Here is a 26,724-nt window from a genome sequence, read left to right as displayed (position 1 = left end):
AGTCCTGCCCTCAATTCTTTATGACCCTCTGACTAATGGTCACACCTCTATCCCCAGAACTTCATCTTCCTGGGTGGATTAAAGAAAAAAAATGGGTCACGGTCCTCTTCAAACAGCTTCAGTAGATGCCTGTTCCCTACCAGATGACATATGTCCAAGTTGCCCTTGCAGGCCCTCTGTGGTCTGATCACTCCCTTCTAATTGGACACCTCTTTTCAAATCTGAGTTTCAGACATAGACACATAACTGAAATATGTATAGCATCCCATGATAAGTGCATTGGAGAGGTGAGAAACACCTCACCTGTGTGAGGGAGATTGTTGCCTGCCCCCTCCCTCTCTCCCACTAGGGAAAGCTTGCTGGAAGTGGAATTTGATTTGAAGGTAAAAGGATGAATTGTGTCGTGTCCGGTTCCCACCCCAATTTATTTTTAACGGGACCTGTGATTTCATTGGTATGGTGAACTGGAAGGGAGGAAATTCCTACTTAGAGAGGCACCTGCTCTGCCCTGAAGTCTTAGGGAGGGGGCACAGAGAGGTGAAGCAGCCAGTTTGAACTGGATCCTGTAACTGAACAAAGGTCGTCCTAACTCAGGCTAGCTGCCTACACATTACACCATTCATTGTCTCTTTCTTTCTTCCCATACCCTCTTCCACAATTACCGTTTTTATTTTGTATCAGACTCTTGCAATCCATGGTTTCACTGATATAAGGAACTCCCAAATTAGGGAACATTCTCTACCAAGCATGTTGGCTCCTTCTCTGTGATTTAAAATCTTAAGAGAGTTGCCCAAAGTATGGAGAAGTTGATGTATGAGGCTGCAGAGAACCTGGCCTTCCTAGCTCAAAGGCTAGCACTAGACCATGCTGCCCCACCCTTCCTTTTATATCTTGTAAAGTCAATAAGCCTTTACTAGTGCCCATTGAACCTCTGGGCTAAAACTCTGGGAATGCAAAACAAGGCCAAAACAGTCCCTGCTTCAAGGAGTTTACAATCAAATGGGGAGACGACTTGCAAACAACTGTGTATAAATAAGATATATACTGGAGAAATTGGAGATCATCTCGGAGGGAAGGCACTAGCACTAACAGGGGGTCAGGAAAGGCTTTTTGCAGAAGGTAGGATTTTAGATGGGACTTTAAGGAAGTTGGGAAAGCCAGAAGGCAGAATCAAGGAGGCAAAGAATTCCAAGCCTGGAGGGACATCCAGTTAAAATGGACAGAAACTGATTTCTTGGGATATGGAGCTTTTTGTTTGAGGAACAGCCAGGGAAGCCTGCACTGCTAGTAAGGAGACCCAGTGTCACTGGATCACCTCTTTGGGGGAGTAAAGTGAAAGGAGACTGAACAGCTAAGAAGGGATCTGGTGATGAGGCCTATAAAACCCAAACAGAGGATTTCGTATTTAACCTGGAGACTGAATGGGATGTGATCAGACCCTCACTTTAGGAAGATCACTTTGATAGATGAGAGTAGACTGGGGTGAGAAGGGACTTGAGGCAGGGTGACCAACCAGAAGATGATGGCAATGCTTCCTGTGTGAGGTGATAGGGACTTAGAGCAGGGTGGTGACAATATCAAAGGAGAGAAGGGGTGTGTAAGAGATGTGAAAGTAGACTCCACAGTACTTATTAACAGATTGGATGTGCAGGCTGAGAATGATATCCATTTTGTAAGCCTGGGTGACTTCGAAACTCCCTTGACAGGGAATTTTAGAGGGAGGACAGTTTGGGGGACAGCTAATGAATTAAGTTTTGGATATTTTGAGTTTAAGATGTTTATGGGGGCATTCAGTTCTAGATGCCCAGTAAGCAGTTGGAAATATAATGAAAGTCAGGAGAGAGGTCAGGACTAGATAAATCTGAGAATCGTCTGCGTAGAGATAGATAAATAGTTAGAACCTTGGGGGATGACTATGGTTAGGAGGCATGATGTGATCATTATCTTTGGAGAGAGCTGTTGCAGTGAAATAATGTGGGAATCCAGATTACAGAATTATGAGAGTGAGAGGAAAGGAAACAGAGGCATCAGTTGTAAATGGCCTTCTCAAGGACTTTAGCCACAAAAGGGAGGACAGATGGGATGATAACTAGAGAGGATGGTTGGATCAAGTGATTTTTGGTTTTTTTGAGGACAGCTGAGATGTCTGTGGGCATTGGGTAAGCAGCCATTGTCATTTTCTAGTGTTTGGCACGGGGTAGGCACTTAACAAATGTCTATTGATAAGAATTCAATGGGCCAAGGGGGAAGTGAGATCATTCCAGGTATAGTGGACAGTGAGAGCAAGGGCATAGAAGTGAGAAAGAGGGTAGGGTTGTTTCAGGAGATAAAGGTTTGAGTGGTGGGAACAGTACCAGAAGAGGACAGAATAGCTGTGCATTTAACAGACAATGAATGCAGCCCTACTTTGTTCAAGGCCCTGTGGGAAATGGAGGTGAGGGAAAAATGTTTATAAAGAAACTGCCCAGAATCCCAGGATCTCAGAGTTTGGGAGGGAACTCAGGGATTGCCTAGGCCAACCTGACCTGGTTTCTTTTGCATGTACAACATTGCTGACAAGTGGTAATCCCACTCCAGCTGGAAGACTTTGACCTCAGTGGAACCCACCCACTGTATTGCCCAAGGCATTCCAATCTAGTTTTGCTTAGTTCTCATCTTTAGGAAGCTCTCCTGCTTGGGAAGTGCAAGTTTCTCTTGAACTTGAACTTTAACTTGTTATCTGCCTGCCAGACTTCTAGATGAAGATACCTGTTAGCATGCCTCTAGTGCACTCAAACTTTCCCCTTCAACTTGCCTGCCTCTGTTGAGGTCTGTAATATGGAGTCTTCCTGGACTATTTTTCTCTTCTTCACCCTGCCATTTAGCTTTCTCCAGGCTAATCACCCCCATTTTCTTCAACCAGGCCTTGCATGACATGAATTCAGGCTTTTCATCATCTCGTCCTTTTCTGGAAGCTTTCCGGCTTACCAATGTCCTTTCTAAAATGACACCAGAACCCAACACAGTACTCTAGATCTGATTTGTCTAGAGCAGAATGCTGCAAGTGCTTAATTGGACTGATTGATATTATCACTTCCACAGTCCTGAACATGCCTGTCTCTTTTAAACATTTTTATTGACATAGTTTTTACATCACATAACTTTCCCACTATGTCCCTTCTTTTTCCTCCCTTCCAGACAACCATCCCTTAAAATAAAGAATAAAAAAGAGCTAGTTAGGAAAAGTAACACATCAATCAAGTCTGACATGTGGAATGTTCCATACCCATAGTCTCCTATATCCACAAAGAACAGTATTCATTTTTCTTTTTAAGTACTGGTATCTTTACCGGTAAACATTTCTTAATATTTCTCTTCTTACTCCTTTTTCCAGAAAGCCATCCCTTGTAACAAAAAAAAAATTCGTTTTTGCATTTATTGTGCCCCCACCTCTGCAAAGAAGGGAGGTACATTTTCCCTTGGTGCTGTTTCATCACTAAGCCTTTTTTAATGTAGTCCAAGATTGCATTAGTTTACTGCCATATCAGTTTTGACTCATGGGGAGCTTGCAGCCCATGAAAAACTATCTGGAGATCTTTCTCAGATGAATTGCTGCCTAGCCTTGCGTTCCCTATGTTGTACTTGTTTGTGAAGTTGTTTTTTTTTATCTTTAGTGGAATATTTTCCATGTAAGCCCTATTAAATTTCATCTTATTAGATTTGGCCAATTTTACAGTCTGTCAACATCTTTTTGCCTTTGCTGTTATCACTTGTTAGGTATACCTTTCACAGAGCAGGGGACACTTTTGTTCAACTGAAATGGAAAGCATTCCCCAGACCACCTTAAATTCCACCACATTTAGTGGCTCTGCCTGTTTTCATTTCTAAACCAGTTACATGGAAGATCACAACTCAGTAGGATCTGGAGTTTGATATATCCAATTGAAAGGGTTCTCTTCCTTCTATGAACTCCTATGTTTTTCCTACCCTTATTTTTATCCTTATGATTTATATATAAAAAAAGCATTCTCAGTATATTTTATTATTACAGTTTTCAGTGGCTACCTAGCTGAAAAGGCTCTTACATGAGAAAAAGTAGATACAGATGCTTTCATTTATGAGTATAACTGATGTTTCCTTTTATGAATATCCACTGATAATTTAAGAATTCAGCATTTCCATGTCTTCCCCCACCACACACACACATACACACACACACACACACACACACACCACACTACATTCAAAAACTCAAAATAGTTTATGTAAAAATTTATTTGACCAAAAGCTAGAAAAGGTGATACTATTACATATGATACATTTGGTAAAGATCTAAATGAAAAGCACTGGTTTCATTCAGCTTCACATTTCCTAGTGTGTTTTTGGGTAGTGTGATGCTTAATAAATAGGAATGAGGACTGGGATTATATGCTAGAAGCAGGGTAATTTTTAATCACAACTGTAAACTTGAGTCTTCATATCTGTTGTTGTTCCACACTGCTGTGGAATAAGGAATGTTTTAGCACTGAGCTGTACACAAGGAAACCGTTTAGCAACAACAAATAGGCACTGTCTATTTGAATCTCTGAATCCAGTTAAATCAGGAGGTTTTTGGTCTTTATTAAAGTTGGTCCCAAAAATAGGGATTAAATTCCCTCTGAAATAGAACAATCTTCCATTTGCCATATGATGGCAGTCTAAAATAAAATTAAGACAATTCGAATTTGATTTCTCTTTTAGTGACAGTGAGGCGCCTTTAGTCTTGTATTTCTAGCCAACAGATTCATGGACATAGAGAGTGGCCTGGAAAAGGGCTGATGGGGAGCACTACCATGCTACAGCCATCATATGAACTTCCACTGAATCGCTGGCTGGCTTTGCTGGCTGTTGCTCAGCCATACAGAAATCAGGCAACAGAACAAACAAAGTCTCATTTGGAATGAGACTTTCAGTTGCTTTGCAGAAGTTAACTCCTAAATGAGAGAAGTTGGCAAGGTACTATAACTGGTCCAAATATACGCTGATCTCATCTAAAATCCTTTTTTAAAAAACATCTCATTTAAAGGAAAAAAAAATATAGGTATACAGTGAAAGTAACATCAATTGTAGGCCACATTTGGGTTTTTATACAAGCCATCTATATTTGGACCAATAAAAAACGGAACCTTAAGTATTCATCCAGAAAAAAATCTAGATGTTGTCTATCATCTTTTAAAAGTATTTTCTCAGAGACTGCTCAGAGGATGTTTGCCCTGCAGTATAGAGTGGGAGGAAGGGCCACACTAATTAGGCCATTCTTTGTGGTTTATGACTTCCTAAAACAATCTTCACTATGGATGGAAAGTCCCCACCCATTTTATGAGATGGTCCCTGCCCTTCTGTAAAAAGGCTCAGGGTGACTTGGAATGCTTGTGTTCTTAAATCAACCCAGGCCTGATCCAGTAGCTCAGTTGGGTTCCCTGCTATTGCCTAGAGTGTAACAGAATGCCCTCAGTCTTGGAGATTCTGGCCCTAAGTTAAATACCCTGCCTGCCTAAGGAAAAAAAAATGCAATTTAAGGATAAAAAAAAAGCCAACTAGAAGCTTTAGTGTGCTGTTTGAAAGGAGGAACTAGATTTAACTGGTGCCCAAAGCCTCTCTGATAACAAATATTGGTCAGGTATTCATAATTTGATTGACATTTCCAGTAAAGAAAAGATGCAATAATAGAAGAAACTTCTTACAAGGGAAGGGGACAACATGGAGTTCTCGAGTTTCTGGCAAACAAAATTCTTCTTTTTTGATTCATATACAGTTAAGTTCGTTTAATGTCTGATCCAGTGTCTGATGTAAGCCCACGTTCTCTTCTTTGGCCTGGGCGAGTTTTTCTAGTAGGGATTAAGAGTGGGGGGGGGAGAAAAGTTAAAACACATTAAAAAAAAATTTAAACCCACCCAAGCTTATCAAAAGACCTACTTGGATCATAGCTGCTGTTAACCAGCCTAACAGAAACTCATGTCGACTCTATCACCTTCACTGGCAGGCTGAACTTTCATCAGATAACTTTTGCTACTTGAGCAATTTCCAACTTGTGCCTGGTCCTCCCAGGCACAATGTTCAACATATTTTTTTGCAGGCACCTGCAGTATTTGTTACTTCTTGTTCTTCTGGCTGAAAAGCATAATTCTGTAATTCATTGTTTTCTTCTTCGAGAGTATTGATAATGGTCCTAGAGACTCCAATCCCAATTCTTCTCCAATGTACAGATATGTGAATCACATTTTTATTTTTATGTGTGGTTCTGTTGCATCTCTATATAACCTTCAATACTGCAAAGATGCGTGATTTCATTATTGCAGGCATCTCCTCCAGCACAATAGCCCCTTCACACCTCAGTAGACATCTTTATGATTGTTATAGGAAAAAAAAATCCCTTGATGGCTAGCCATCTGGTGATAAATGAGCCTTTCCATGCTCACTGATGCTGGCCATCAGGTGAGAGACACAGAGCCTCTCTCACCAGTTCTACTCTGAAAGCCTTTCTAGCCTGGTAGGCTCAGGTCCATTAACGTAGGCTTCCAGAGTACAGAGTTCCCTCTACACCACAGAAGGGTTACTTCTTAGAAGGGTTAGCTACTGAACAAACTAAATACAATCAACCCCCCCCCCCCGCAAGGCAATGCAATGACTTCACGTTTAATTATACCTTAGTCATTTTACTAAACTCCTAATTTGGTGACATAGATAAGAAAGACAGAAAATTCACAGGATTTCCATGTAGTGCTGTGTTAGAATGAGCAGGAAGAGATAAAACAGTGGTTTGAAAAAGAGGACAGAGAAAGAATATAGGCAAGGGAAACTTTCTGATGCTGGAAGAATTTAGGTACATTGCAGAAAAAAGAAAAAGTAGCATCTGACTTAGAAGTTGGGGGAGGAGGGTTTTTTACTACAACTATTTAGACTTTCAAAAGGCTTTTGACAAAGCTCTAAACCAAAGGCTGTTTAAAAAGTTGAGTCATCACGGATTTGGAGAGCATTGCAGAGACAGCATAGAATGCTGGAAAAGACTACTGGATTTGAAGTCAGTGGAGCCAGCTTTGTATCTTGGCTCTGCTTCTTATAATTTGTATGATGCTGGCCATGTCACTGTCCTTCTGCAGGCCTTAGTTTCTCATACTCAAAACAAGGGAGCAGAACTAGATGACCTCAAAGGTCCTTTCTAGCTTGGAATATATGATGCTACTATGTCGGGTGGGCCCATGGTTTGACAGCTGACTTTGGCAACCATCTGGAAAAGACTGCCTCACGTCCCTGCTCGTGTCCTTTCCTCAGCTCAGGCCACCTCCTTCAGGAAACCTTTTCTGACCTTCCATCTCTAAGTGCCTTCTTTCTTTCTCTTCAAGCCTCGTGTCACATTCTCTAACTCCCTGCCTCTGTACTTAATTATCAATCTTGCACATCGTAGGTGCTTAATAAAGGTTTGCCCCGTTGAATTATAACTTGCATTAGTTATTTTTGTACAGATCTTCTACATGATTGTAAGCTTCTTGAGGGCAGGTACTGGGCTGTTTTTCATCTATGTATTCCTAATGCCAAGCATAGAATCTCCCACATAGTAAATGCCAATTGAATTAAATTGAATAACCCATCTCCTAACTCTTACCATCTGGTGAAGACGACTGAGATACTAACACATCTCTTTCATTAGATTAGATTATAAAGATTAGATACGGAAGTATTATTTGTGGGGACAAGTTCTGAAACTTGCAACAGGGTTCCAATTGTAGCAGCTTCCCTAAAATATAGTTCTTGTAAAGAAAGTACTGCCAGATGTTGAATTCTGCGAAGCGATTGGTCAGGTGTGGCTGTACAGTTATTTCAAAGGGCAGAGTTTACAGATGTGTGGAAAGATGGAAGGCAAATATGTGAGAAGGGCTGGGCTGGTTTTATTTGGCTTCATATAAGAAAAAACAGCAGTCAAACCCATCCCATTCATTAACTTGTCTAAATAACATACATGTGATGGGAATGGATAGAATGTATGCTAAATGTTAGAGTGAAAAAAAAAATGGTTACCAGGAAGAGGCAACTGGAGCTAAGAGGGTTGTATGTGTGTGTATGTCTGTGGGGAGACATACAGAAGAATTTGGGGTTACTGTAACTTTCACTGCTATAGCACTTTAAGGTTTACAAGGCACTTTCCCTGTGAAGCAAGTATCCCCACTTTACAGAGGAGGAAAGTGGTATTTAGGGAGGGAAAATGGCTTTTGCTACTCAAGCTGCACAGGACCTTGAAGTCTAACCCCTGACAGATGAGGACGTGAGCCCAAGGTCACGCAGCCAGGACTCAAATTCAGTCCTTCTGACTCCAAGTCAGGCTTAGCAGATTGTCAAAAGAACTAGGGGTGGCTGCTCAGTATTGTGGAAGGAGCTTGTAGCCAAAAGCTTGGGTTCGAGTTCCAGTCCTGCTGTGTTACCAGTTGTGTGAAGTTAAGTCACATCTCTAAGCCTCAAGTTTCCACTTGTACAAGTTGAGGTTAATTCTCCCTGTGGTCCCTAAGTCTTGGAGGTACTTCAAGGAAAGAACCCTGTAAAGTACAAATCTCTACCAAGATGGGAGCCATCCTTGTTTATGTAAGTAGTTTTCTGAATTTATGGGGCTTAGAAAATGTGACAGTGATTCCTTAGGAGTCAATAGGAGGAGAAAGCCATATTACTTTCCCTCCCCAAGGACCATTGCCATCCCTTAGAAAAACTTCATCCGTTAATTCCCAGCATACTTTTTATTGGCCCCTCCCCCTTTTTTCCCTCTAGGGGCCAGGAAATGAATAGATGAATCTTACTGGAGTCTTAATTTAGGAAGTTCTGCCATCCTCCAAGACTAGGAGCAGGATTTATACCCTATTACCAATTAAGATTTGTGAAGTGCCTTTTACTAAAAGTGTAACATGAATAAAAGATGAAGAAAAGCAAATGAAATGAAATTGAAATATAGAGCTTAGACTGCAACCCCTCCTCCAGGGAACAGTCTACCTCCAGGCTTAGAATCACGCAATGTCCGAGCTAGAAGCAGCCCTAGATGGCCTAGCCCAGACCTTTCATATAACTGATGTGAGAACTGAGACCTTCAAAGGAAGTGACATACTTAGTCACACAGGTGACTAGGAAGCACAACTGGGATTCCACCCAGGCCCTTGGACTCCAAAATGGAAGCCTTCTATTACTTCACAAAAGCAATTTTATGCCTGGGGGCCATCAAACATCAAATACACCCTTACTTCATTTGGAGGTGGGAGGTAGGGACCCTAAAATACGGGGAGGCCACTGCTGGGTGGGGGGTGGGGAGAAAGGGTGGGGCTGGGACGGAAGGAGTACACCAGCGAAGAGGAAATACAGGCCACCTGCTAGTTTCTTATTTTAACTAATTTGTTTTGCTAGCTAGGCGCTAAATTCAGTTTTTTTTTTAATCATCCAAGACTACAAATTCTATCCTTCAGATTTCAGCACTTCATAAACTGTGGGTCGCAGTAAATTTGGCAACAGTAAAAGGTTTTTGAATACGCAATTACCAACAATTAATTAAAAATCAAACACATATGGAATCTGAAGTGTTTCTAGCAGCGCTTGCCTGTGTTGCATCATGCAACTTCACTGCAGCCTTGGTTCTGAACGCAAAGCATGCACACTTTCCACGGCACATGCCCTCAAGCCACACAATGCCAACAAATGGCTGCCAAAATGCAGTAAAGAGTTTGTGAGTGGAAAAAGTTGAAGAAGCCCTGCTCTAGACTTTAGGAACCTGAGACAAAAAGCCCTGACATAGTTACAATTGTGCACAGCACCACAGGCCTAAGATGTCTGCTGTCTTCCCAGTCAGTGTATCTGAAGTCATTTAGAGACTTAGGAAAATTATAGCTAAATTGTATTTATTTAAAAAGGAAGAGGTAGTATAGAACAGTGGACAGAGAAGGCTGGCCTTGAAGCCCTGAAGACGTAGGCTCTAGCTTCCCTCATCTGGGAGTTTCCCACACCAGTGAAATCACAGACCCAGTCCCTAATTCTGTCCCTAAAAAGAAGCTTCCTGTAAACTGCTGGTCCTCAAGCAAGACTTTCATCACTGTAGCTCAGTTTCCTCATCTGTATACCATGGGGATGATGCCACCTGAAATACCAATGTCACAGGGATGTTGTGAGGAAAGCACCATATTTCCATTATTAAAGCACTATAGAAATATGAGCTACTTTTATAGTGATCACCTAATTGCATGAGTTGGAATGATAGAACCCTAGTAAAATTCTGTGCTTAGGGGCTTATGCAAACATGGGCTTAATTAGTATCTTGTCCAAAAATCAGGAAAAGTGCTTTGTAAACTTGAAAGCACTATCTAAGGGGAGTTGTTGGCTTTATTAAATTAACTTTCAGATAAATGAGTTTGAAAAGAGTCTTTCTCTAAGAGGTCAAATTTCCATGTTGTACAAGCCATGGAGAGATGGACCCTGGGGATGGTGCAAAAGGAGCAAGTGGGAAAATGGAAAAGAAAGAAGAAAGCTTAGAGATCCAGACTTCTTGTCTTTATTAATAGTCCATTTATAGACATGGTCACTAGAGGATGATGTGAGTGAGCTAAGTGAAGATGGTAAAGGCCAGAAGCCCTCTAAGAGCCCTGGTCACAGTGAAGAGACCAAATCCAGGCTAAGTAGGACAAGAGGCAGGATGGTAGAGACAGAGAGGAAATGCGCTTTAGAGAGAGGTCATGTCATTGAGTGTGTGGTCCAGCTGCTCACTGATTGCTTTGTATATCAGTTTCTGGGCGTACAGCTTGTCTGCCCAGCACAGGGACCGATGGAGAACGAACAGAGGGAAGGAATGCAAGGGAGAGAATGCAGGGGTTGGAAAGAAGCGATAACAGATGAGCAAGGGGAGGGGAAAAAAGTGAGGAAAATGTGTAAATGAAAGTGAAAGAAAAACCAAAAGTTCATGAAATAATGTCTAAACTGCTTAAAGTTGAATGGAAGGTTTGGTCATTGGAACATTACCGCACATGCCTCAAACATCTGGGCCTCTCAAGAGGACAAACTTCACCTCCTCAATGATTTTTTACTTCTAATGGCATCATTTCATCCAGTTATTAAATATTATATTTAAACTAGGTTTAGATAATATTGAATATATAATATATTAATATAGAATATAATTTAAATACAATATTTATATATTAAATAGGTCATCCTCTTCGTCCAACTGTGTACGTATCATCTATCTTTTTATTAGACTTTAAGCTCCCTAAAGACAAGGACCGTGTCTTATTCCTCCAGCTGACCTTCTCCTTTCCACCCTCAGAGATCAGAGAGCACTGCTGAATAATTAATTCTCTAATGCACTTGCCATATAATATTTTCTAAGTCAATATCCATTTCTACTTGAGTTTGACACCACTGCTCTACTAGATTTGTGAGTTCCTTAAGAGCAGGGATGATGTCTTATTTAAAATCTATGTTTCCCAGGACCTAGTGAAAGACTTTGCATATTGACGACTGACTGCAACCTGGTATCTTTTCCCATGCTCTGAATAAAACAGTCTGTGATAAATGTGAATAGGGACCAGTAAATGCTAGAGCTGGAAGGGACCTTGAAGATCACCTAGTCTAGCATCTTCATTTTTTGGATGGGAAAACTCAGGTCCTAAGTCACTTGACTGTGATCCCATTGATGAGTTTAGTGGCAGAGCTACTCTGACTCTTATTTGCCATTTAAGTGAGATCTTAACTCTCTACCCTAGTTTTTCTACCTGTAAAATGGAATGGTGGTAACAAGTACTATGATCTTTAAAAAGATATATGTAAATTAAATATACACACACATACACACACTTATATACACACATTCACATAACATCATAAATACAAAGCACCCCTGAATAATGTATTTGTATGCTTAGCACAGTGCCTGGCACATAGAAGGTACTATATAAATGTTATCTATAATTATTATTATTGAAAAATCCAAGTATCATTTTCTAAGAAATCTGTTTTCAATTCTGTGATCTCTTTTAGACCTTAGAGATCATTTAATCCAGGGGTTCTTAACTTGGGATCCATGAATTTATTTTAAAAAATATTTTGATAACTGTATTTCAATATAATGGTTTTTCTTTGTAATCCTATGTATTTTTAATTTATTAATTTTAAAACATTATAATGAAAAAGGATTCATATGTCTCCCCAGACTGACTGTCAAAGGGGTCCATGACACAAACAAGCTTATCCCTGCTATAGTCCATCTCTCATTTGACGGGTGGGGAAACTGAGGGTTACAGAAAGGCAGTGTTTTGCATATTGCAGACATTTAACAAATGCCTCTCGAATTGACAAGACTCACCTAGGGTCACATAGGCAGAACCAGAATTCCTTCTGAGAAATGGTAACATAACCTAGCAGGGAAGCCTTAGTTTGGTACCAGTCTATTAAGATTCTTATGAGGAAAATGCAATCCCTCTGAGGACCTCCTCCGAACCTTCTAGTAAGGGCAATGGGCTTCTGAGGAGTGAAGGGAACATATTTATAGGGGCATGTCATACCTTCCAGGTCATCAATGGTCTTTTCCAGTTTTGCAACAGTTCTTTCTGCAAACTCAGCCCGAGTCTCAGCCTAGGGAAAAGGAAGAAAAGAAACCTATGGCAACTAAGACCAGCACAGGGAGAAACAGCAAGGCACTGTCATGAGCAAACTGACCTCTTTAAGTTTGTCAGACAGAAGCTTGATTTCTTCTTCGTACTTATCCTCTTTTTCAGAATACTGTAAAAAAAAAAATCAACACCACTTCAGTGTGACTTTCTCCTTACTCCATGCAGAGACTAGCTTTGAAACCAAGCTTATAGAGACCTGGAGCTAGAAGCACGGATGTGCTGGAGACAGCTTTAAGCTGCTGGGATTCTTAAATTTTCAATGTGAGAGTTTATACCTCAGAAATCAGCAATCACTATTTACTATCACAATTTAGAGCTTGATTTTTTTTGATTTTTTTTAGGCTTAAGAAGTGTTAATAATGCAGATTCAACTTAAAAGTGCCTACATACATTTTTTTCCCCCTCGAGAGCTCAATTGTTAAACATTGACTAGCATACCACTGTATTGCTCGAGCTGCAGGAGGGCAATAGAAGGCTCAAGGAATGAAGTCATCGCCAAACTACAGGCCTGGGGACTTCAGGCTAACAATAATAATACTATATAGTGCTTTCAGGTTTGCAAAGTATTTAACATCCATCCTCTCACTGGGCCCCACAATACCCCTAGCTAGAAGGGGAGACGTGAGAAGCCAGGTCCAATCCATCCCTGAACACGAATCTCTTCTACATGCTATCTGAAAAAGCACCGTCCAAGGTGAGACAAGCCTATCACCTCCTAATGTGCCCCATTCCATGTCTGGATAGCACTCAAGGTCAGGAAGTTGTTCCTCCTATCTATTAAGCCTAAACTTGCCTCATTATAATTTCCATCCATGGCTCCATTTGCCATCTTGGGCAGAGTAAAACAAATCTAATCATTTCCACATGACTGCCTGAAGAACCCTGAGTCTTCACCAGGTTAAACACCTCCAGTTCCTTCAACTAAGCTTCATATGGTATGAACCCAAGGCTCTTTCACATTCTGGTGACCCTCCTCTGGACCCTCTCCAACTTATCAATGACCTTCCTTAAACGAGAATCCCAGAGCAGAACCAGATGTATGTGCCCACAGCACTGTCACCTACTTTGTCCTAGAACTGATACCTCTTTTAAATGCAGCTCAAGGTCACTTCCACCTTGGCTATCATGTTGACTGTTGGCTCATAATGAATTTGGAGTCTACTAAATCCCTTAGATTTTTCTTTTTTCAGATGGAGGGCTAGCTAGCTATGCTTCTCCTATACTGTACTTGTGAGGTCAACTTTTTGATTTCTACTGAATACTCTATATTTTTTCCCTCATAAGATTAATCTTTTTAGATTTGGCCCAGTGTCACGAGCTTTTACGGTGTTCCTTTTGCCATCCAGTGTGTTTGCTATCTCTCCCAGTGCCATGTCATCTGCAAATTTAATAAGCAAACCACCTTTGTTTAAATATCTTAACCAAACCCTGTTCTTCAGATTTCACTCTTCGCTGTGGCACAGCACAACCATTCACCTCTGCTTGCCATGTTTGTAACCCTGGGATTATCTTGGTTTCTTATCTCTCTCCTTCACTTCTTCTACCCAATCAATCACTAGGCTCTGCCATTTCACCTTTGGAATAGCTCTCAGATCCATCTCCTCCTCTCTGTCCCCACAGTTACAAGCCTGGCATGGGTTCTCATTGTTGGGAACACTGTACCAGCCTTTTAACCAGTCTTCCCATCTCTACTCTCCCAACTCCCTGTTGGTGTTATTGTTCAGTCATGAACCCATTTGGGGTTTTCTTGGCAAAGATACTGGTTTGCCATTTCCTTTTTCAGCTCATTTTACAGATGAAGAAACTGAGGCAAACAAGGTTGTATGACTTGCCCAGGATCACACAGCTAGTGAGTGTCTTGAGACTAGATTTGAACTCTGGTCTTCCTGCCTCCAGTCCCAGGGCTCTATCCACTGCACCACCTTGATGCTCTACTCTCCCAACCCCTAGCCCCACCCAACCCATCCTTCATGTGTTTCCAGACTAATTTTTATATATGAATCTGATAAGCTCACTCCTCCACTCAGAAATGTCCAGTAGTTCCCCATTGCCTATTGAATACAGTTCAAACTCCTTCGCATTCAAAGCCCTCTATAATCTGGGGCCAACTTACCCCTTCAGACTTCTCAAAATCTTCTCCCCTCTAATTATGCTATGTTGCAGGCAAGCTGGGTTATTTTCCATCTCCTGAATACAGTCTACATTTGCCCAGCTTCACGTCTTCGCTCACATTGTTCTTTAGGCCTGGAATGATTTTCTTCCTCTTTCTTCGCCTCCTGAGTCGTGACCCATACTTTAATGCCGCCACCCACCTGAAGCTTCACTGATCTTTCCCCTATTCCCCATTTGCTAAGACCTTCTCTCTTGGACTCATGGAATACAATGTGTCTACTGTACTCATCACGTATTTGGTTCTGTTTCTTATCCTTTCTCTAGGCTCTAACTTCATGAAGCCAGGAACCAAGTTTCATCTAAACTTAAACTATGCCTTGCATAATGCTCTACACACTTAGTAAATGTTTATTTAACCGGACAGAGAAGAAATGTTCTTGGAAAGTAGAATTTCTCTACGAAAATATTTCAGAAGAACATTGAGAGAAGCTAGCTCCAACTTGTCTCTATGAAACTACCTGAGAGATCTGATTGAAAAGGCTTCATTTGAGAGGTGGGATATTGGTACAGTCCTGGCTTTGTGACTATCTAGCTGTAAACCCTTGAGAAAAATTCTTAACCTCTCTGGGCTGCGGTTTCCACATCTAATAAATGGGTATATTAACATCTGTCTTGCTCACAGGATTGTTGTGAAGATACGTGAAAGTGTTTTGCAGATTATAACATTATAAAGTTTTATGCAAATGTATACACACACACACACACACACACACACACACACACATATATATAATACACATGTATACACACGCACACACGTGTACATATACAGGGGTGTGCTGGTAAATGTTCAACAGCCAGCTCTCTGAAACAAAAAAAGTACATGATATACTTTTATGTTTAATCTACATAATTAACATTTTATCCATCACTTGCTTAGGTTTACAAAATCAGTGAAACAATAAATCAAGCCCTTATTTGAATTGCCAATTTTTGAGGTAGAAATGCTCACACTGAAAATTTAACTGTTGGATCTTGTGAGCCAATATGAAGTTGCTGTAGCCAACCATGTACATATGTGTGTATACATATTTAAATCACTAACAGTGATATATGTATATATACAAATATATGTACACACACACACACACACAGCACTAACAATAGTGTGACATCCTTTAATGACTATTTTTGGCATTAGGATCATTGAATCCTTTTCCGTCCCCCCTGCCAAGTCCTATTCCTGAGGGCCTTAGACTGCTTGAGTTCCAGAGTAGTTACATCTACAGCAAAATGGAATTTCAAGGGACCTCTAGGATTCCACATTCTTCTGAGACCCTTTGGTCTTAGAAAAGGGTGCTCATGGAACCCCTCTGTTTAACTTCTCTCTTCACTTCAGCTTGCCTATTTGATGGCAATAGAAGATGGTGTTACACACACAGACCATGGGAGTTCCAGGCTTTGAATGCCCTCTTTTGTAAGGGGTGGAATGGAGGAGAAAATCCCGTTAGACCTGGAACCAGAGGCATGCTCACCGCAAGGTACAACTTCTAAGGCTTCGGCCCAGTTTTGGATCCTAAATGTTCCCACAACCATAAATCAAACAAGGTTGAGATAACTCCTCAGAGAAAAACCAGCCAACCCCCTGACCTTCTCAGATGCAGCCTCCAAGGATTTCAGGTTGTTGGTGACATTCTTCAGCTCCTCTTCCAGATCACCACACTTACTGCACAAAGAAAGAAGCAAATCAGGGGCCCAGAGAAGCAGAAACAGATGAGACTGGTTCCAGGAAGAGAATGTGAGTTCCTTTAGGGCAGAAACTTTCTTTTTTTGCCTTTGTATTCCAATGCCTAGCTCAATGCCTGGCACAGAGTAGGCACTTTATAAATGCTCATTGATTGACTGAGCTATTCAGGGGTCTTTCTCACTCAGGGGAGCACTCTTATGGCCAGGGCCCTGACAGGCCAGCCAGCTACAAACTCAGCTACTAGCTAAAGGATTTTCTTTCTTCCTTTTCTAAAAAAATGGATTTCCTGAGACATATTTACTACATACTTATCAAAACTGTACCATACCATGCAAAGGCGTGGCAGACCCAAGAGTATTTACAGAGCTTCCTCCACCCCCTTTTCAGGATTTTTGGGTTCTTGCCAAGGGTGGGGCTGTGAGGCTGCCTAGGCATTGTGAAATCAGGACTGAGCAATCTCATCCAATAGTTGGGACTCAAGTGAGAAGCAAGAATGCAAAAGTCCAAGAATCTGAGGGACAATGGTCAGACGTCTGGATCAGGTGGTTTGGAGAAGGCAGAGGATATTGGGACAAATTAATGAAACCAGATGTCCATTCACTGAAGATCCTGTGCTAGGCTGACATTCTTATCTGAGGCGGGGGGAGGTTTTGTGGGGCCAGATCTGTATCAAGCTTCCTGCTTCCCTTAGGGACACCGAGAACAACAGAAAATCATACTGCCTGTCATAAGCTGGATCTGGGTAAGTGGCTCTCCATAGACGGTTTCTTAAGGGGAAGGAAGGGCTGCCTGGAAGGGGAGTCCCAGTGGCCTTCATTCAAGAAATGAGACTCTCTGGGGGGCTAGTCTGTAGTCTTCATCCCTTATTTCTCAGTCTCTTTCACCAGAATCAGCAAGTGGGCTGAGCCCGCCAGGTTAATAAGCACAGACAGCCATGTAGACTACAATTAACGACACACCTCCTGGATCCCTATCTTGACATTGCGCCATTTCCTAGCAGCAGTACAGGGTTCAGTAAGGGGGTGGGGTGGGCTGAGGGGGCTGCCTGTGCCGTAGGTGACCTCAGCTCAGCTGGATACCTCTTGGGAGCTGTTCTAGGACATATCTGCTCACTATGGAGAAAGACAGCTTGGTGGGACACTGAGAAGCACCCAGACCATGGCCTTGGCCTCGTGTTTGCCCACATGCTGGGACTCACAGGGCCTTGATACTCACAGCTCTGACACCTCAGCACGCTCTTCTGCTCGCTCCAGCTCACCCTCAAGGATGACCAACTTACGGGCTACCTGCAAAGACAGAATCAAGGGTTTGGGCTTATCCTCACCTACATCAGATCCCCAACATTTGTCCATTTTCCTAGGTATCCAGTCCAAAACCCCCATTCTGAGCATAAGGAAACGGAGGCTCAAGCACATTAAGTGACTTGCCCAAGGTCACAGAATTAGTGTCAGAAGCAAGATTTGAACCTAGGTCCTCTGACTTCAGAACCAGTGCTCTTTCCACTGGACCACGTATGGGAACTCAGCAAAAGCCCCTCAGATCCTTCACAGTATTACACCCCCAAATAGCCTATAAGCTTTTATCCACAAGATGCTGCAATCACCAGCTGCAAACTAGAAAATGGAATCAACCAAGTCTTTGAACACCAGACACCAAACGGCCGTTTCGGTGGCTTCAGTCCACATCTCATTACTCCCCTAGTTGCCGGCTACTTTAGCCTCCTGTAAAAATGGGCTCATATCCAAATAACTGTCTCTGGACAAACAAACATGAAAACATATGGGGCCAATCTAACTCACCAAGAGCTTCCTTTAGGAAGGACCCTTCGGGTTCTTTCTATCAACAGTTCCATTTCCCTCACTTCCCGTGACATTGGCCCACAGGCCTTACCTCCTCATATTTGCGATCAGCCTCCTCTGCAATATGCTTGGCCTCCTTCAACTGCATCTCTTGAATTTCCATTTTCTCTTCATCCTTCATCGCTCGGTTCTCAATCACCTTCATTCCTCTGCAAAGAGTCAGCAGAGACTCCTCTTTACCCAGGCCTTTTCCTTACACGATCATTTCAAACAATACCCCAAGACCAGAAATGCACTCAGAACTCAGTTCCAGCAGGGTACGGTAGAAATAGCAGGGCCTTTAGAATACAGAGTGTCAGAGATGGGAGGGCCTTTAGAACACAGATGTTAGGTCTGGAAGGGCCCTTTGCACACAGGATGTCTGGGATAGAGGACCCTTAGGACACAGGACATCAGGATTGGGAGAGCCCTTAGAGAACAGAAAGTCAGAGTTGGGAGGACCGTTAGAACACAGGATATTAGAGTTAGGAGAGTCCTTAAAACATAGAACGTTTGAGTTGGGAGGCACCTTGGAATGTAAAACCTAAAATGTTATAGCCATAAGGAACTTTAGAATGTAGAGTTGGGATAGGAGAACATAAGAGCTGGAGGGACCTCATGACTCAGAATGTTTGAGCAGAAGGGACCTGAGAACATAGGCTCATAAGATTTGGCCTCTAGGGTCCCTACCAGCTGTATCTAGTCTAATTTCCATGTCTTATAGTTGAGGGAGATGGGGGGGGGTTAAGTGACTGCTCATGGCTACACAGCCAGTTGAGTATCAGAGGTAGGGTCTGAATGCAGGTTTTCCTAATTCCTAGCTCTCTGCCCTATACACATAAGCCAGAAGGGGACCTTTGAACACAGAATGTCAGTACCAGAAGTGGCCTTAGAAGCCGTCAATTCCAACATATGTCATTTTAAAACAGGAGACCATCAGGTGGTGGGGGTCCGTCTAGTCCCTCATTTTGCAAATGAGGAAACTGAGGCTCAGGGAGGTTAAGTCACTTGTCCAAAGTCACAGAAATAGTTTCAGAAGTGAGATTTGAACCCAGATTGACTGACTCCAGAATCAATGCTCTTTCAACTGGACCATGTAGGGAACCCAGCAAAAGCTCTATGATCCTTCATTGCTAATACTCCTTCAGCCTAGGTCCCTCCAACATAACATGAGGAGACAGAGGCCCAGAGGGAGAAGTGATCGGTTTAAGATCACAGAGGAAGTCAGCAGTAGCAGTAGGATTACAAGTCTACTTTCTTCTGACCACCAGCTTGAGCCTGGGTTGGGGGAGGGGCCTGGGGGAAGGCTTTCTCTTCTACCATACATTTAAGGCCATATGCCAAAGTACCTTTCAGCCATGAGCCCACAGCTTTGGAAAAAAAAAATCATACCACATTCTGGGGTAATAAAAATTAAATAAAAAATAGAGTAACGTGCCTGTATGGCATTATACTCATAAAGAACTACTTGTGTCCACTGCCATTAGCTACATCATTATTATAAATTTAATAGCTGACAGTTACATAGCTCTTTAAAAAATTTCAAATTGCTTCACATTCATTTTATTATGTGAACTTTATAGCAACCCTATAAGTATTAATGTGCCCATTTTACTAATGAGGAGATTGAGGATGAGAGTTGTTAAATAATTTGCCCACCATCATCTGCTAGGAAGCAACAGAGGTGGGGCTTGACAGTCCAGTGCCCCACACATCATGTCACATTTTTTCCCTGACATTAGGGCAGCAAGAGGTTGAGGCCCTGGTTAAGGTTTTTGGCAGACTGATGGGTTCTAAACTCTACAGAAGATAGGCTCTAGAACAGTAAAGACCTTCAGCCTTTCCTAGAAGGAAGGAGACAAGCATATATTAAGCACCTACTATATGCCAGGCACTGCACGAAGTGCTTTACAAATGTCTCATTTGTTCCTCATAACAACTCTGGGAAGTAGGCGCTATCATCATCATCCCCATTTCACACTGGTAGAAACTAAGGCAATCAGGTTAAATGACTTGCCTGGGGTCACACAGCTAATATCAGAGGGCAGATTTGAACTCCAGGCCCAGCACTCTATTATGCCCTCTAGGTGCTTCCTACATGTTGGAAAAATCATTTTCTGGGTCAAGTTTTCCAAATATTATTATCCCCAAATTACAGATGAGGAAACTGACACCTGTAGAAGTATAGCCACCAGGACCCAGTCTTCCGGCTCCAAGTCCAAGTCCGGGCACCTTTCCACCACACCTACCTCTTGAGAATATTACTTATGAGATTAAGTATATTGGGCACTTAAGTGTCGGAGCCATTTCCTCTATGCCTTTCAGATGGGAAGTGCTCTATTGTTGTAAAAAGAGCTTTGGGTTAGGAATCAGCACACTTGGGATGGACTCCCAATGCTGCTATCCAATGTGTGACCCTGGGCATGTCACAACCTCTCTGAACCTTAGTTTATAAAATAGGGATGGGTGTGGTTGGCGTAGGTGACGCGTGAGGCCCCTTCAAGCTTTAAAAAAAAAAGTCTGCCTGTGACAATAATTCAGTCCTTGAAGAACAATGACACAGATGCACATTCCTGGAGTGGGTCCTTGATTTTCTCTTGGGATCCCACCTAGGAGGAGCCCTTGAGGAGATCCAATTTGTAACGCTAGATTGGGACTCTTTTGGTCATGGCAGAGAAATCAGATGTGAATTGCTTTTCAGTTTGTCTGGCAGACAAGAGCCCTGGTGATTTTGTCTCTGGATTTCAGACCTGAGCCACCCTCAACGAGGCTGATGTGGCACGGCTGACATTGTCGTTACATAAGGAATCCATTTAACATGACAAAGGTTTTTCCTTAAGTGAGTCACATAATACAATCCAGGCTCAGCCCCTGGACTCCCTGCCAACTGTACAGGAGAGCTGCTGAATGGCTGCCCAGTATCGGAAGGAAACAGTAGCCACTTAGACTTTATCAAATAAGAAATTATTAATGGGAATTAGCACATGTCTTCTCCAGTTGGCTGTCATGAATTGCCAAAAGGCTATTAATAACCATTTATGTACTTTTTTTTCCAAGTTAAGGAGAAATCAGACTCATTTTGTTTGACCAAAAGCATGGAACAGTGGGAAAACACTGGACTTGGAATCAGAAGACCTGGGTGTGGGAGTCTGCCATTCTCTAGGTATGTGAACGTAGTGGAGACACTTTACTTTTCTGGGCCTCAATTTTCTCATCTGTAAAATGAGAAGGGAGAATGATGGCACAGATGACCAACAGAGTAGGCAGAGGTCATAATCCTGAATTTGGAGTCAGAGGACTGGGAATGGGTTCAGATCCTGCTGCTGCCACTTACTACCTGTGTAACCTTGAGCAAGTCACTTAGCTCCTCTGTAAAGTGAGAGGGTTCAACTAAATGACCTTTAAAGTCCCTTCCAGCTATATCATTTTATGATTATATGAATTTGCTGGAAGATCTCTGGCCAAGTACAAGGAAAAACTTCCATCAATGATATCTATGCAACAACATAGTGAGTTGACTCAGGATCATGGATCTAAGGTTAGAAGGGATCTCAGATACCACTGAGTAGAAGAGTCAGGTGCCCAGCACTGGTGGCTGGGTGACTACTTTGCCACGGAGTGGTGCTAAGATGATTCACAGGTCAAGTAAGGTATAAGGTTGGATGGCCTTTGAGATTCAATAATTTTAAGGAAGAACTTCCAAACAATCAGATCTGCCTCAAAACGGAATAAGTTGCCTTGGGAAGCAGTGAGTTCCCCAAAACAGAAATGTTTCCTCTTTGTGGGGGGATAGGGGAGGGACAATTTGACTTGAGGTAGGAAGTGGCCAAGATGATCTGTGAAATCCCTTTCCACTTCCATTTCTACGGCTCTGATTTCATCTGCTTTACCCGCCCCTCCATAAATTACAATATGTATAAGATTAAAGCCTTAAAAATTCCAAGAAAAGTGGGTGTCAGAGAACAGTGGAGAATTTTTTTCAGTGAACATTAAACTTGGAGTGAATTTTTGGCAGATGCTTTCCAAGTGAACCTTGGCTACAAAGTACAACTAAGGAGCCAGCTTAACAGCAACTTGCCTTTCATTCACTTTCTTCTCCTCCTTCCCTTTGTGGGGAGCCCCACCTCCATTCTGGGCTTGCTTTCTTGTAACATGCTGAGAGTCTTACCTCTCACTCTCATCAGCAGCCTTTTCTGCCTCCTCCAGTTTCTGCAGGGCTGTGGCCAGACGTTCTTGAGCTCTGTCCAACTCTTCCTCAACTAGCTGGATTCGTCGATTCAGAGCGGCCACATCTCCTTCAGCCTACACAGTGGACACAGGCACTTGGATTAAAAAAAAAATCAAAACAAAAAACCTATCACTGGATTGGGATCCAATTTTAGCAACCACCTCCAAGGCACCCCTTCCAGGTCCATTCCTGTTCCTGCTGCCCAGACTCCTGGGGCCAGGCTTGAGTCTTGGAGAGAAGGGGCTACCCACTGGGAGACCACAGAAGTGGTCAGGAATAGGGCATGGGGGAGAGAGTGAGGTTAACCCTTGCCCTTCCCATATATAATGATAACAGCTCACAATGATGTTGCATTTTAAAGCTTGAGAGATCCTTTACATACATTATCTCATGGTCCTAGAGCAAACAAACATTCCTGTCTGATGATGTTACAGTGGGGAGTCACCAGGTGTGAGGGCATGGACAAGAAAGCCTTGTGCTCTTCCAAAGACCAGCTGTTATCTCTGGGAACTCACAATGGACCTGCACAGTGTGAGGTTAAGATCTTCCAGAGACTTCCCTGAAAACTGAAAGTCAGCAATTGTCTCAGGGCCTGCTGCAAAATTCCTCGAGAGCACAGGCATTCCAGGACCAGGCCCTGGCCCAGATCAGAAGGATCTGTGCAGAGCCTTGGATGTGGGTGCCTACTTTGCTGCTCCCTATTTGGAAGACCACAGATTCCTCATGCTTATGTACAAAAGAAACAAAGCTTCCCTCTTCCTCCCTTTCCTTCCTCATCCTGAATTGTCTTCAATTCAATGATATTTAATAAGCATTTATTAAGCACTCAAGTATCACGTTAGGGACTCATACAGAACAAACCAGGTCTTGCCTTCTTTACACAGATAAGTAATGCAAAGTGATGTTGAAGGGGAAAGGGAGAAAGGAGCACTAATATCTTAGGGGTGGGAATTAGCAAAGGCCATAACTTGGCTAGAAATGATAACATATGAGCACCCTTTGCTTTCCCCTTCCCCCTGGATTTGGGGCAGCAAAGGCACAGGAGCAGAACGGTACAGTGAAAAGAACATAGTTTTAGATTCAGAAGACCTGGAGTCAATTCTCACTTCTGATGCTTACCACCTATGTGACAGAGGGCAAATCACTTCCATCTCCCTGGGCCTCAGTTTCCCCATCAGTAAAATGAGGGGATTGGCCCAGATGGCCTTTCCTTTCCAACTCTAAGTCTGGTAGGATAGTATAGAATGCAGGAAAAAAAATCACTGGATCGGAAGTCAGAAGACCTGGGTTCAGATCCTCATTCTGCTACTTACTATCTCTGTGGTTTTGAGCAATTTACTTCTCTTCCTTATGCCTGTTTTCTCATCTGTAAAATTCAGGACCTTTGGGTCCCTTCTAGCTCTATGATCCTAGGACCTTGCTGGGGTTGTGTTTTCTTTGTGAGTGTGGATGCCCGCTCCACGGAAGTGCTTTGCAGCCCATTCTAGACTTTTTGAACCGCCTGGTGGCCAGCCTTCTGGTTATGAGCCAGGGAGGCTGGTCCTTGGTCCTAAAAGTACAAATTATTGCTGGGTCTGTACTTGAAGTCTGGCAGGAGCCAGAGTCTGCCCTTAACTGGCATTGGCTTTGAGAAGCCAGGGCCACTCCTATGCCAAGATGCCTCAAAACTGAGTGGGCCTTCAGGCTTTTTAAAAGAGTGTCCCCCTCTAGCATCTCATTTAATGATGACTTTATGATCACTGAGATGATGCTAAGATGTGTTACCGTTGTTCAGTTGCGTCCAACTCTTCGTGACCACGTTTGGGGTTTTCTTGGCAAAGATACTGGAGTGGCTTGCCTTTCCCTTCTCAGTTCATTTTACAGATGAGGAATTGAAGCAAACAGGATTAAATGATTTGCCCAGGGTCACACAGCTAGGTTGCACAGCTTGAGGCTGGATTTGAACTCAGGTCTTCCTTGACTCTAGGCTACCTAGCTGCCCTTTCTGAGATGTAGCTAGCATAATACCTTCTGTTTCCATGGCACTGTAAGGTTAAAAAGTGATTTCCTCCCAGCAAAGGTGGAAGGAGTGTTACAGTGCAAGTATCATTGTCCTCCTCATTTTCTAGAAGAGGAAACTGAGGCTTGGAAAGAGAAAGTGACATTCTCCAAGTCACATAGCTAGTAAGTGGAAGAGCCAGAATATGAACTCCAGCCTAATTCACAGGCTAGTGATCTGCCCACTATACCTTGTTACCAGAGTCTTTAGCACAGAGAGTGCTTGACCCGGAAGGGACTATGGAATTCTCAGAGCTGGGAGATTATGTTAGAATAGAGAGTATTAGAGTTAGAAATCCGAACTTCTGGCCAAGTAGGGCAAGTATTAGTCTCTCTGTTTTAACAACAGGGAAACAGAGGCACAGAGTCCAGAAGTGGCTCACTCAGAGCCATATAGCTTGTTAGTATAGACTTTAACTAGTCAGCTATGTTTATCCCCAGTTCTTTCACAAAAGCCCTCTTCAGAGTCCTCCTCCTGGGCCCTGAGCTCCTGAAAGCAATACCATTGGACTGAAACCTCTCTAAAGACTACCAAGCTGGGTGGGCTTCCAATATAGGTTGCACTGAAAAACTGGACCAATGGAGCTAAATGTGGCAAGGTTCATTGCCAGAAAGTTGGCTCCTGGGTGATACAGTTTTTTAGTCCCAGCAACTCATGGAGATCATCACCTAGCAATATAACCAGGCCTAGAATCCTGGACTTTCTGGGCCCAGAGTCCTAGGGATGGATGGAGGCCAATGGGGGTTACCCTAGATGTCTATTTACTGGCAGTAAGTTAAGGGCCTTGTATTTATAATCTCATTTAGACTCTAGCCCCTTAGCCACTCTGTCATTGTGCCTTATGTAGAAGAAAAGGTAGGTATTACAATGTGCCTCCAAGAAAGAAAAAAGAAACTGTTTCAAAAAGCAAAACCTGGAGGTACAGGAAGAGACTATTGATGGAAAGGAGAGAGGGAGAGAGTGTGTGTGTGTGTGTGTGTGTGTGTGTGTGTGTGTGTGTGCGTGCGCGCGCAGGCTGTGTCAATACACATTTCTTAACCATGGGGCCTGGCTGCCCAATAGAGGGAAAACTCAATCCCTGAGAAATAGACATGATGATTCTGCTGCCAGATGCAACCCAGAACCAGCAGAGAGAAAGACTATGATCTGACAGGTCTTTTCTGATTTTCTATGTCTATGAATCATTGATCTGAGGAAAGAGTTCACTAAAACCACCAAACAGCCATTTTAAGGAACTGCTTCTGCCCTGTCAACTGCTGTATATATTTTCTGGGGACCAGTCAGGAGCATTAAACTCTTGGCTTCCTGCTGGTAGTTGAGGCAGGGTTCCCCTCTCCCCCTTTCTTAGAAGTAATCAAGACTGTTAAAAAGCAAATTCTGGCTAGCAGCAGAAATTCTACAGCTGAGGTCTTTTCAACAAGTCAGCAATGGTCTCTCACTCAGAAATGTGGACAAAAAAAAAATCTCTCTACCCCCCCTCCCCAATCACTTTTAGTCACTCACTGCTAGTAATTTCTTGGACTCCACCTCTTCCTGCAATCAAAGCCTTCCACATTCTACAGAGGATTTTCCTTATATGGTAAAAGAGGCTCACTAAATCCAAGTGGTAAAGTAACAGGAAGATGTCGGCTAATCACACAAAAATCTAAACGAAACCAGCTGTCTGGATGCAGTGTCTGCAGAATGTTTGACTCTCCACTTTTCCTAGTGGATGCCAGAATGGATTTTTTTTTTCCTGCCTGGGGTTCAGCTGTATTTTCCCAGAAACCTCCAGGCTTTATCTCCTCCCTACTGTGGGCTGCTTTTGCATGAAGTTTTCAAAAGTCATCAACTTTCCAAAAATATCCTTCCTCCCATCCCTTGTCTCTTGGCTTTTAGCAGAAGGCCATTTTCGGCAACAGTCATCTTTCTAAAGCTGAAGGAATGACTTGCTATGAGATCACAGAAGAAACAGGACTCAGGAGATTTAAGATGGTTGAATGTGGGAAAAGTCCAACTCTGCTACTGTTTCAGACCTGAAAACATGTTTCTAAATGTCCCCAGGGTAGCATAAAGAGGGGTGCCTAGCAGTTGAATGCTTTAACCAAGACCAAAATGGAAATACTGAAGTAGCCTAA

At 42.7% G+C, this 26,724-nt stretch overlaps 1 protein-coding gene across 4 annotated transcripts in view; it reads right to left on the bottom strand.

Moving 5' to 3' along the window:
* Positions 1–4,236: 4,236 nt before the first annotated feature.
* Positions 4,237–26,724, bottom strand: part of TPM4 (tropomyosin 4) — a 41,133-nt gene continuing 18,645 nt past the window's right edge. For 2 of the 4 annotated variants that reach the window (XM_020969221.2, XM_020969222.2), the window contains 7 exons: positions 22,510–22,643; positions 18,394–18,511; positions 17,719–17,789; positions 16,407–16,482; positions 12,691–12,753; positions 12,537–12,606; positions 4,237–5,846 (listed from right to left, as the gene is read on the bottom strand). In XM_020969221.2, the coding sequence (XP_020824880.1) occupies positions 5,764–5,846; positions 12,537–12,606; positions 12,691–12,753; positions 16,407–16,482; positions 17,719–17,789; positions 18,394–18,511; positions 22,510–22,643 (615 nt within the window). In that variant the 3' untranslated portion in view covers positions 4,237–5,763. Of the gene's footprint in view, positions 5,847–6,497; positions 10,783–12,536; positions 12,607–12,690; positions 12,754–16,406; positions 16,483–17,718; positions 17,790–18,393; positions 18,512–22,509; positions 22,644–26,724 lie in introns of those variants that run through there. The other 2 variants (XM_078154050.1, XM_078154051.1) reach the window with 1 other exon arrangement.

This window comes from Phascolarctos cinereus, unplaced genomic scaffold, assembly GCF_003287225.1.
Source record: "Phascolarctos cinereus isolate Bilbo 61053 unplaced genomic scaffold, phaCin_HiC Scaffold_4;HRSCAF=312, whole genome shotgun sequence".
Taxonomy (NCBI): Eukaryota; Metazoa; Chordata; class Mammalia; order Diprotodontia; family Phascolarctidae; genus Phascolarctos; species Phascolarctos cinereus.
Note: the sequence above shows the minus strand (reverse complement) of the source record. Positions and strands in the feature narration are given on the sequence as shown.